Source organism: Setaria italica, chromosome IX, assembly GCF_000263155.2.
Source record: "Setaria italica strain Yugu1 chromosome IX, Setaria_italica_v2.0, whole genome shotgun sequence".
Lineage (NCBI taxonomy): Eukaryota > Viridiplantae > Streptophyta > Magnoliopsida > Poales > Poaceae > Setaria > Setaria italica.
Window position 1 is genome coordinate 47,254,581 of NC_028458.1, and position 10,441 is coordinate 47,265,021.

At 48.4% G+C, this 10,441-nt stretch overlaps 1 protein-coding gene and 2 long non-coding RNA genes across 4 annotated transcripts; 1 reads left to right on the plus strand and 2 right to left on the minus strand.

Moving 5' to 3' along the window:
* On the plus strand, positions 1-5,804 carry LOC101769612 (cytochrome P450 714B3). Its single transcript, XM_004984436.3, has 5 exons — positions 1-519; positions 3,416-3,642; positions 4,256-4,503; positions 4,648-4,993; positions 5,081-5,804. The coding sequence occupies exons 1-5, from the start codon at positions 201-203 to the stop codon at positions 5,501-5,503; spliced, it is 1,563 nt and encodes a 520-aa protein (XP_004984493.1). The 5' UTR covers positions 1-200; the 3' UTR covers positions 5,504-5,804.
* Positions 2,136-3,418, minus strand: LOC111255835. Its single transcript, XR_002675913.1, has 2 exons — positions 3,067-3,418; positions 2,136-2,952 (listed from the first exon to the last, which is right to left on the minus strand). It is a non-coding gene; the product is annotated as an uncharacterized LOC111255835 (long non-coding RNA).
* On the minus strand, positions 5,377-8,689 carry LOC101770015. 2 transcript variants are annotated; one of them, XR_215942.3, is made up of 4 exons: positions 8,494-8,689; positions 6,102-6,768; positions 5,870-5,986; positions 5,377-5,516 (listed from the first exon to the last, which is right to left on the minus strand). It is a non-coding gene; the product is annotated as an uncharacterized LOC101770015 (long non-coding RNA). The 2 variants fall into 2 exon arrangements; XR_002675912.1 differs by having other exon boundaries at positions 6,098-6,768.
* Between the last annotated feature and the right edge of the window lie 1,752 nt (positions 8,690-10,441).

Genomic DNA, 10,441 nt, shown 5'->3' on the forward strand with positions numbered 1-10,441 from the left:
CGCACCTTCCCCTAGTAGTCCAGACTCCAGACCCCCTCTATATACACATACCACCACCTTGGCACCTTCAGCAAACACAACCAACCTGGCACTCTCTCATAGCTAGAGAGAGAGAGAGGCGTAGAGATAATCAGATCGTCAGTCAGAGAGAGGGGGAGCTATATATAGCCTGTATCATTGAGGAGGAGGAGGAGAGAGAGATGGAGCAGGTGGCCATGGCGGTGAAGGTGTTGCTGAGCCTGTGCTGCGTGGGGGCATGCGGCCTCGCCGTGTACCTCTACTACATCCTCTGGCTCGTGCCGCAGAGGGTCCTCGCCGAGTTCAGGCGGCAGGGCATCGGCGGGCCGCGGCCGTCGTTCCCTTACGGCAACCTCGCCGACATGCGGGAGGCGGTCGCCACCGCGAAGGCTGCGCGCGCGTCGGCGCGCCGCCCTGGCTGCTGCTGCGGCGGCGGCGGCATCGTGCACGACTACCGGCCGGCCGTGCTGCCCTACTACGAGAAATGGAGGAAAGAGCATGGTAAGTACGTGGCTTTCAGCTATGCTTTCGTAGCATTTGGTGCTTGGTCATGTGGCATGCACGCGTGGTTTTATTTCTTTGATGCCCAATTTGAGTGTGTGCTATGATTCTTGCTCTAATTTGCACTCGATCTGACGATTATTGCTGGGCTACTGCTGTTAATCTTAATTATGTTTCACTGCTCCATGGAGGGAGATCATGATTCATAAGCCAACGAATCATTAGAAGAAACAGAAACAAATCACACCTAAGATATGTAGTTAGGAGCTAGCAGAGACGTCCATTCATTCTAGCTTTTACACGCGTTCAATGAATGTGTGTTCTGATATCAGTACGTATAGCCAGCCACCAATGCGAGAAGACAGTGAAAAAGACAAGGTTATTAAAAAACTAAACAATGTTGCTCCATTGAACCACTGGGTAGCAACTGGTGACAAGCTGCAGCAATGGAATCCAAGCCCCTATGTTTTGGTTAAAGAAACCAATGAGTCAGCAGAGGGGTGGCGCTACATGTTATCCCAATAATTGAGCCATCACTAGGCTGGCCACTCCACATGAAGAGACGACCATGTAGCAACAGAAATCCCACCACTACTTCTTTGCTCTTCTGTCACCGAGTGCCATCCTTTTCAAGGACCCGGCGGCACTGATGGCTGATGGGTGCACATCCAGTTAAGCGATACTAAACTACCAAAAATAACTCCGCCATCCCATGTCCATGCTGATCCTACGCTAATTGTAGCTGTTTCAACGCTAACAGCACACTTAACGGGGTCCATCATCTCACGCAGCGTAGGCTAGCTACTTTTGCTGTTGCTGTTACTGCTGTGCAGCAGGATGAATTAGGTGAGCTGGCCATCACGATGGGAAGCTCCCGTGGACGCTAGCGGCACGGAGAGACGTCACGAGAGAACAAACGTACAAAGATCTGAAACCAACAAATCGTAAAGAAAAGCTGGGGTGGGGTTGAGGCGATGATTTTGTTTTTAGATCATGTCCTGTAGTTTTGGCACGACGCAAAGGGGTCAGGGTTGGGGACTTGGGAACTGGGAGCTAGCCAAGTCGATGCTCCATGCTTCCCTGAAAGTAAAGTTGAGCATGACTTGGATGTTTAGATACTAGGTGTTAGCAGTGTCACATCGGATGTTCAAATACTAATTAGGAGGACTAAACATGAGTTAATTATAAAATTAATTGCAGAACCCTGTGCTAATTCGCGAGACGAATCTATTAAGCCTAATTAATCCATCATTAGCAAATGGTTACTGTAGCACCACATTGTCAAATCATGGACTAATTAGGTTTAATAGATTCATCTCGCGAATTAGACTCAATCTGTGCAATTAGTTTTGTAATTAGCCTATATTTAATACTCCTAATTAGCATCCAAATATCCGATGTGATAGGTGCTAAACTTTAGCAGGGAATATCCAAACGGGGTCTAATTTTTGTTGTTTCTTTTTCCCCTTTTGAAATATATAGGTTTTTTTGTTGCCTCCCATTCCTCATAATTGAATGAATAGTAGTACACTAACCGAGTAACGTAAAACCGCAACGACGACCAATGGGTATCCACCCAAGGAAACATTTCACAATCAGGTCACGTCACGGCGGCATCACGGAGGAAGAGGACATTCCATTATTGTATGAAAATTGTATGGAAGCCAATGTATCGCCCGCAGGCCGCAGCATGGCCCCTGTCCTGACGCACGACACACGAGCCAGCGTATCACATCAGTAAAGATGAGGCGGCTCGCGTAGCTCCATCTCTGTTCCTGGGCTCGGTCGTGTAGCGCTTCCTCTCCAGATCACTCCCCGAGCGAGACCGGTCAGAGAGAGCTGAAAGGGAGGGCGTTGGCGTGATCGGCGCCGCGGCACGTCGGTGTCGCGGGTGCCGCCAGCACGGGGCGCGCGCGTGCGGCCCCTCTCGCAGCCCACGCGCGCGCAGGTGGAGCGGGGCCGCGCGGGCGCGTGCTTTTCATCGCTGGTTCTGCTTCACGCTGGCCTGCCCGCCTGGCCGATGGCCGATGACGCTTCGTCGTCCAGCCGTCGCGATGTGATCTCGCATCCCCGCTCGAGAGGGACGGCGGCCTGGTGGGAAAGGAACAACCGGGACGGCAGGCAGAGAGGTCGGCCGTTCTGCTTCGGTTTGGTTGGCCGGCTGGCTGCCGAGCGTGGGTTGGCTCCTCCGGGCACGCGTGCTCCGCCCGCCTCCCGGCCGGTGGGAAGAAAAGTAGCGCGGTTACGGATGACGAAATGGGAAGCCGAGTACCGGACGACACTGTAGGGTGCCCACCGCCGTGTCGCATTCCCGGCGAGCGATCCCGCTGATATTTTCCCTTCCATGAATATCTCGTGAGCTGCCGGTGACCGGCAGGCCGATAGCCACCACGTGCCATGAAATTTGTCTTCCTGAAGCCAGATCCCACGACCCTTACGGAAAGAATGAGGCCAGGTGGGGCAACAGAAAAAAAAAAGTTACTCCCTGCATGACCATTGAACAGAAATTTGTCTTACAGAGTATACAGATCAGAGAACTGGATGTACCTGGACATAAAACTTTTTTTTGAAAGATCCCGGACATGAAGCCCTGGATGACCATTGAACAGGATCAGTAACTCTGCAGCTTCCTCAGTTTCTGTAGTACTAGTAAGTCGATAACAGTGCCATGAATGATGAATAGACTGTCATCAAATGTATTTTATTTTCCATAATTGAGCATATAATACAACCCCGTGGCTGGACCCCCGTCCACATCTATTTAGTACTTGATGAAGATCAATACCGGATTCCCATTAACCTACTAATTTGGCTGTGGCAGCTTATTCAGCAACTAGACAGTGACCGGTTGAGGAACAGGCCGAGCTGAAGCTGTCAGGTTTTTATTGAAATGCAGGCCCCATATTCACTTACTCCATGGGGAACGTCGTATTCCTTCACGTGAGCCGGCCGGACGTGGTCCGGGACATCAACCTCTGCGTGTCGCTGGACCTCGGCAAGAGCTCCTACCTCAAGGCCACGCACGAGCCGCTGTTCGGCGGGGGCATCCTCAAGTCCAACGGTGAGGCATGGCTGCACCAGAGGAAGATCATCGCCCCTGAGTTCTTCCTGGACAAGGTTAAGGTACGAGGCATCAAACTGTCCCAACGAATAAGTACAGGTAATTAACTGTTGTACCGTAAAAATATTGTATGTAAACAAAGCTACGCAAACATATCAATTATGAAAATTAAAACTTTGAGATGCTGCTCACTTGCCCGCTCAAGAGTTGGCAATCCTGAAATGCTTGCTCAAAGAGAGCTGTATTGCAGAAAAAGATTTAAAGGCCATCTGCCGATAAATTTCAGAGGTTTCAGATTGATACAAGAGCATTAAAAGCTGTGACCCGTGGGCCTCAGCAATTAAGCTGTGGGTCTATATGTGCCTGCTTATTTGCAAACGCAATTCAGAATGGCAGTTCAGTATGAGAGCTGGTATGAAAAACTGCAACATTCTGATCAAGATAGATAATGTGTGATAAATATTCTAACTAGGACAGCTCCCAACAGCAAAACTACGATGTTCTGATACAGCTAGATAATGTGGGGTGTGACTCCAGTCAGGAGTCAGGACCACTTCAGTAACTCTGCATTTTTTACTCAGCTCTTATTGCAGTCACTTAGTTCATTAGCTGGAGGCAGCAGACAGCCATGAATTTTGAAATTTTAGCCTAACCCTTACGCCTTCACATATTCAGGGCATGGTGGATCTCATGGTCGATTCTGCGCAACCACTGCTCAAGTTGTGGGAAGAGAGAGTTGACAGAAATGGTGGGATCACAGACATTAAGATCGATGATGACATTAGGGCCTACTCTGCAGATGTGATCTCTAGAACATGCTTCGGAAGCAACTACATCAAAGGAAAGGAAATTTTTATAAAGATAAGAGAACTACAGCAGGCTGTGTCCAAGCCAAATGTGCTAGCTGAAATGACTGGCCTAAGGTTAGGGAAAAAATAACTGCTGGTTTAGAAACATAACACAAGTACATATTTGATTTTGCGCAGGAATAAAAAAATACATTGTTGTCAATTCAAAGCGACATATTGGTTAAAAATACCTAAGGGGCATATTTTAAATGCTTGCAGGTTCTTCCCTTCGACGAGGAACAAGCAGGCATGGGAGCTTCACAAAGAAGTCCACAAACTTATCCTAGAAATTGTAAAGGAAAGTGGAGAAGACAGGAACTTACTAAGTGCAATTCTTCACAGTGCAAGCTACAGCAGGGTGGGTATCGCCGAGGCAGAGAACTTTATAGTGGATAACTGCAAGAGCATATATTTTGCAGGATATGAGAGCACAGCTGTCACAGCTGCCTGGTGTCTAATGCTCCTTGGGCTGCACCCAGAATGGCAGGACCGGGTACGAGCAGAGGTGCATGAAGTCTGCAGAGGCCGGCCATTAGACTCCCAGTCACTTCAGAAAATGAAAAATGTATGCTCTTATCCTATCCCCAAGTGTTCAAAAAGGCACTGCTTTGATTTGCTGTAACATGCCACTAACTTCTGTTTGCCAATTTAGTTGACAATGGTGATCCAGGAGACCTTGCGCTTGTACCCAGCAGGGGCCTTTGTATCAAGGCAGGCCCTCCAGGACCTGAAGCTTGGAGGTGTACATATACCAAAAGGTGTCAACATCTACATCCCTGTCTCCACAATGCATCTTGACCCCAAGCTATGGGGCGCCGATGTGAAAGAGTTCAACCCAGAGCGCTTCTCTGATGTTAGACCCCAGCTACATTCATACTTGCCGTTTGGTGCTGGGGCACGGACCTGCCTAGGGCAGGGATTTGCTATGGCTGAGCTCAAGATCCTCATCTCTCTTATCATCTCCAAGTTTATTCTGAAGCTCTCACCACACTACGAGCATTCTCCAACACTTAAACTCATTGTTGAGCCAGAGCTTGGTGTGGACCTCACGTTAACAAAAGTGCAGTGTCTATAGACTAAGAGGAGGTCTGCAATTCAACACGATAACATTAGTCATACTATGTGATGGAAAGGAAACTATGATCTGATGAATGCAGCTACCAAGGAGGGAGGGGGGAGGGGGGGTGTTGTAATTTGTACAGAGATATCCCATGATATTTAGGCTTGATCTTTATCTTGTTCATGTTCGTAATAAGTCGATAGAGAAATGGTGCCAAATGAGGCAATCATTTGTGCCAACATTGTATGGGAAAACACTACAGCTATAGAATTAGTACCAAAAAGAATATATGTTGGAACATTATTAAGGTGTTCAATGCTCGAGCATGCCGATACAGATGTTGAATTGTTTGTTGAACAAAAGGGGTGCTGCGCTGCATACCTTACATATGAACATAACCTGAACCTCTCTGCAAGTTGCAACAGAAATGAGTGAATAGATAATTTTTCTTCTCCACTTGATCAGCATCTGTAGCATTGAAATGTACTGACAGCATTTCTGAATATCAAGGGAGCTGAACGTGAATTAGAATCAGATTGAACCCAGGGTAGTTTCCATAGAAAAGATCTGCAACTGGTAAACTGAGAGTGGAATATAGATAAGACTTACTTACACAAAAGGTTGGTTTGTATCACCACTCAGCCTAAGGTAGTAGACAAATGCCTTTAGCTGTAAAGCATTATCCAACTGCAAAATAACACTGACCCTGAGCACTAAAATAGGGGGAGGCAACCATAAAACATGCTCATAAACAACAAATGTGTCAGCAATTCATAAGTAAGAACAAAGGAAAGATAACCACGCGTAATGCATAAGACACATTTCAAACAAATTGATCACACTTGCACACAACACATACTTTGACAGTATAAATGCTGAAAAAACTGTCTTCTGACCAGAATTAATTTACCAGAACAATAACAGAAATCCACATTGGAGCCAACACAAACATATTTCCAGCAACTTTGAGTATAATTAACTTTTACATAATGCTGGAACTGATATTGATCCAACCCAACAGCCAAAACTATACAAGGAGGCTCAGCCTGACACCAACTTCACAACAATGATAAGAACATTAAGGGCTATCAAGGGCATCCTCAGAAATTGCGTGGCGTAGATAAGCCCCACGATCTGGCCCTTCAACGACTTTGTTTGCCCGTTTCCTGACACTTCAGACATGCTCCATCCCCTAGGAGCAAGAAAACGGTCTTCGTTCAGTATCGCCAACGCATTTGCGAGAAGCAAAAAACCCTCTAGCAACGTCCACAGTCCCATTCCTGCACACCATACTTCTGTCAGTTCCAAAAGATGTTCTTCTTTATGTACGCAGATCACTAAACACTCTAAACACCATAGTAAAGGTAACAGATTACTCCATATGCACGAATTCGACATAACAAAAGGCTGCAACATCCTGGTAACTAGACCAGATTAGAGCAACTCCAAAAGACCCCTCAAAACCTCCCGAAAACATGTTTTAGGGAGAAAAATGGAAAACTGCCGCTCCAACAGCTCCCCCTTCCTCGCCGAAAAAATACGGGGACTCTAATTCCGGCTTCCTCGCAGACGCATTTTTGCGTGCAGCGTCTCTCCCCCAATCGCCCCCGAGGCAATCCTTCCCGCGGAGGAACTCGTCTCATTTTGCCCGCTCACGCCAGTTCGTGGGAGGCGGCAAGGTCTGCGGCAGCGGCGGCGAGAGGGATGCAGATGCAGCCGCCACGGTCAGCTGCTCCCGTCCGACCGGGGCAAGTACGGCGCGGCGGCGGGAAGATGCCCCAGGTGCTGTCCTTCAGGGCGAGGGGAGAAGCTGAAGGCCGGTGCTACCCTCAGCCTAGGCACGTACCTTACCGGAGCAAGTTCAGGGTCGGATGCGAGCCTGCGCAGGACGGACGGCATGGTGCCGTAGGAATCAGCGGCGAGGCGTGCGGTTGAGCAACCCCAAGGCCGAAGCGAAGGAGCGGCGAGACCGATTCGACGCGGCGGTGGGGCTGGAGCTGTGTGGAGATAGACGGTGCGGCAGCAGGGTCGTAGCAGCAGAGATGAGTGCGCGGAGGTGAGGCCGGAGCATCTCCTGTGCGGAGAAGCCACAGCGCAGATGAGCAGCAGTTGCGGCGCAGCTCAAGCGTGCGGCGGTGGTGGAGCAACAGCAACAGCGGTGGCACAGATGCCGTATCGCCTGGGCAGCAACGGCGGCATACGGAAAAGATAAAGGAAGGGAGCGGATAAGAAAGAAAGAATGGCTGTGAATAAAAAAAACAGAGAGAACAAAATGAAAGAAGATAAAATTTGGCCGACTTTGGCATCAATTTTGGAAGTCAAGACATGATCAAATTTTATCATACAATCCGTTCATGTCATGTCCAAACATAGATCGATCCGTTTTGATCAAGATCTTTGTTATGTTTTTCCCCAAAAATTAAAGTTAGCAGCTCCAGAACTTGGGAGTTTTATCACACTAACCAGGGACTTAGATAGGATCCATGGTGGCAAGCTGGTCCACGCGTGCTGACGTGGCCAGTTTTAAATATTAAGGAATTTATTATTTGGGATCTGTCTGGAATGACATAATTTTGGGGGAAAAAAATTAGTAAAGCTCCCTACATAATTTTGGGGAAAAAAATTTTGGGAGACCCTTGAAGATGCTCCTGTAATCTTAAAAATACAGTGTTGTGTCAACCCCACCAGATAAGCCATTGTAATTGACGTGATATACCACAAAAGTTGTGTAAAAGTAAAAGCTACACACTAAGTAATGACTCTGATTCAGGACTCGGTTCAAGAGATCATAAACACCAGCTAGAATCGAGCCGAGAAAGCCCCTGATCCGCGAAGATCCTCAGCCTCGCGCCATCGCGGCACCAACACAGTAGCCATCCCTAATTCGTATCCCCCAAAGACGGGGAAACCGGGTTGAAACCCTAGCACGCAAGATCTGACGCGAGATGTCGAGGCCGGTGGCGAAACGCATCTCGAATCGGAAGCTAACCAGAGAGAGGGCTTACCTTAAGAGCGAGAGCGGCCGCGGCGGCGGGACGAATGGCGAGCACCGGTGAGGCGACGCAAGCAGTCGTGGAAGGGCGGAGCGCCGGCTTGGCCAGAGGAGAGGGGAGCAAGGGCGACGACGACGGCCAACACGAAGATGCGCGTAGCCGGACGTTCCTTCGGCCAGTACGAGTTCCGTTCAAGTTTCATTTTCTCGTTTTTGGCGTTTGGAACTTTGGGATCGGTATTGTTCGGTAAAGTTATCCAGCCCAACTCAACCTCGGCAAGGAAACTAGATCAGCCCATTAGCACGCCTGAGTGCACCCATTCAATGGCCCAACCAATCCCACACCCAAGCCAACAACAATTTCAAAACTAAGATCGATGCAAAATTAAACCCATCATCCTGTCTTGAAAAAGATCCATCGTACAATACAACATCCCATTTTTTCGACCATAGACACAAACTTTGACGTACATACGTGGATGCGCACTCCTATAAACACATGCACGCGTACATTATACTTTTATAAACGCCTCTGCAAGACTATATCATGAGATAAACAAGATAACCACAAGCGTCTTTTTTTTAAGTACTTAACCACAAGTGTCTTAGTGTCGTCATTCACATGGCTTACTATCAAAAGAGCAATTAACCATTAATGCAGGCACTGGTGCTAGAGTAAGAGTCTCGAAATTAGGTAAATGGGTTCCGCTACAAGAGACCTAGCTCAATTCGCTACGATATCCTATCTCTTGAACACTAAACAATTTAGATGGAAATTTTTTTACATAATTTAGGGTGTTATCATGCATCTACCTTTTTTCAAACATATCTTGTATCTAACCGATGTATGTATAACTGTACAAATGATTTGGCTTTTTTTCACGCCACACGATACATAAAAGTTGTTTTTCTCGATAGTAATAGTATACTCAAGTTTAACACCAAACTTTATTGCGCTCTATTGATTAAACTTCTTGTAGTGGGACCTGTCTACAATGGTTTGGATTTCTGATTCGGTATGGGTGTTCATATATCTGGCAAATTATTCTTTTAACCAGTTGACACCATTTGTCAATCTCAATATAGTCTCCACTCTTTCAAATACTACATCTGTAGAGATAATGATGTGCGTATGTTATAAATTTTTTTCCATCTACGTTGAGCGTCTATTTTCTGACTTTTATGTGTTCCTAAAAAACATTTAAAAAATATATAGAATCATGTTCCTCTCTTGGTACCGGTGAGGCTGTAACAGGGAGAACAGCCTAACTGCCTTCAGCCACTACACCGACCCGCCGGCGCCGTAGGTGGATTCAGCCATCCAGGGGATCCATTTTGGTTGCACTTTTTGCCGTAGGAAACGTCTGCGGGGAGTTGATCCGCTTTGTAGTCGAGAAGTCGATGTGGTGCACCGCGACATCGAGCAGCGAGTGATAAACACGGGAATCCGAGCTACCGCGCCGCCGCGACACCAGGCGCCGCAGCACGCAACCGGGACAAGGCAGCGTGCGAACCGCGTCGACCCCGCGGGTGGTTAACGGCGCGGGCGCGTCCTCATAATGTGCTCGCCCACTTGGCGCTGGCGTTAGGTGATGGCACGCGACTGCTACCGGAGGCGCGACCGCGGCAACGCGTTCGTAGTCAAATCCACGCGCCCAGCGGCAGATATCCCGGTTGGGTGGCTCCCTGCCTCGGTGCCCGGCCTTTTTCTCTGCGGCCAACCGCGGCGCGGCGGTGCCCACATCGGCGACGAGGACGACGGCCCACGGCTGCTACACGCCACGCGGGAATCGTACGTACAGTACTCGTGATGGAGCGGTGGAGCCGCCCATGTCGCAGCAGAACCGTACTACAAGACTCCATGGGTCACCGGGGTCAGGTCATCAATCGGCTGGGGGGCCAGCATCGTCTCTTGAAGACGTGAGAACTTTGATGAGAATGGAAACTGATCGAGCAGGAGG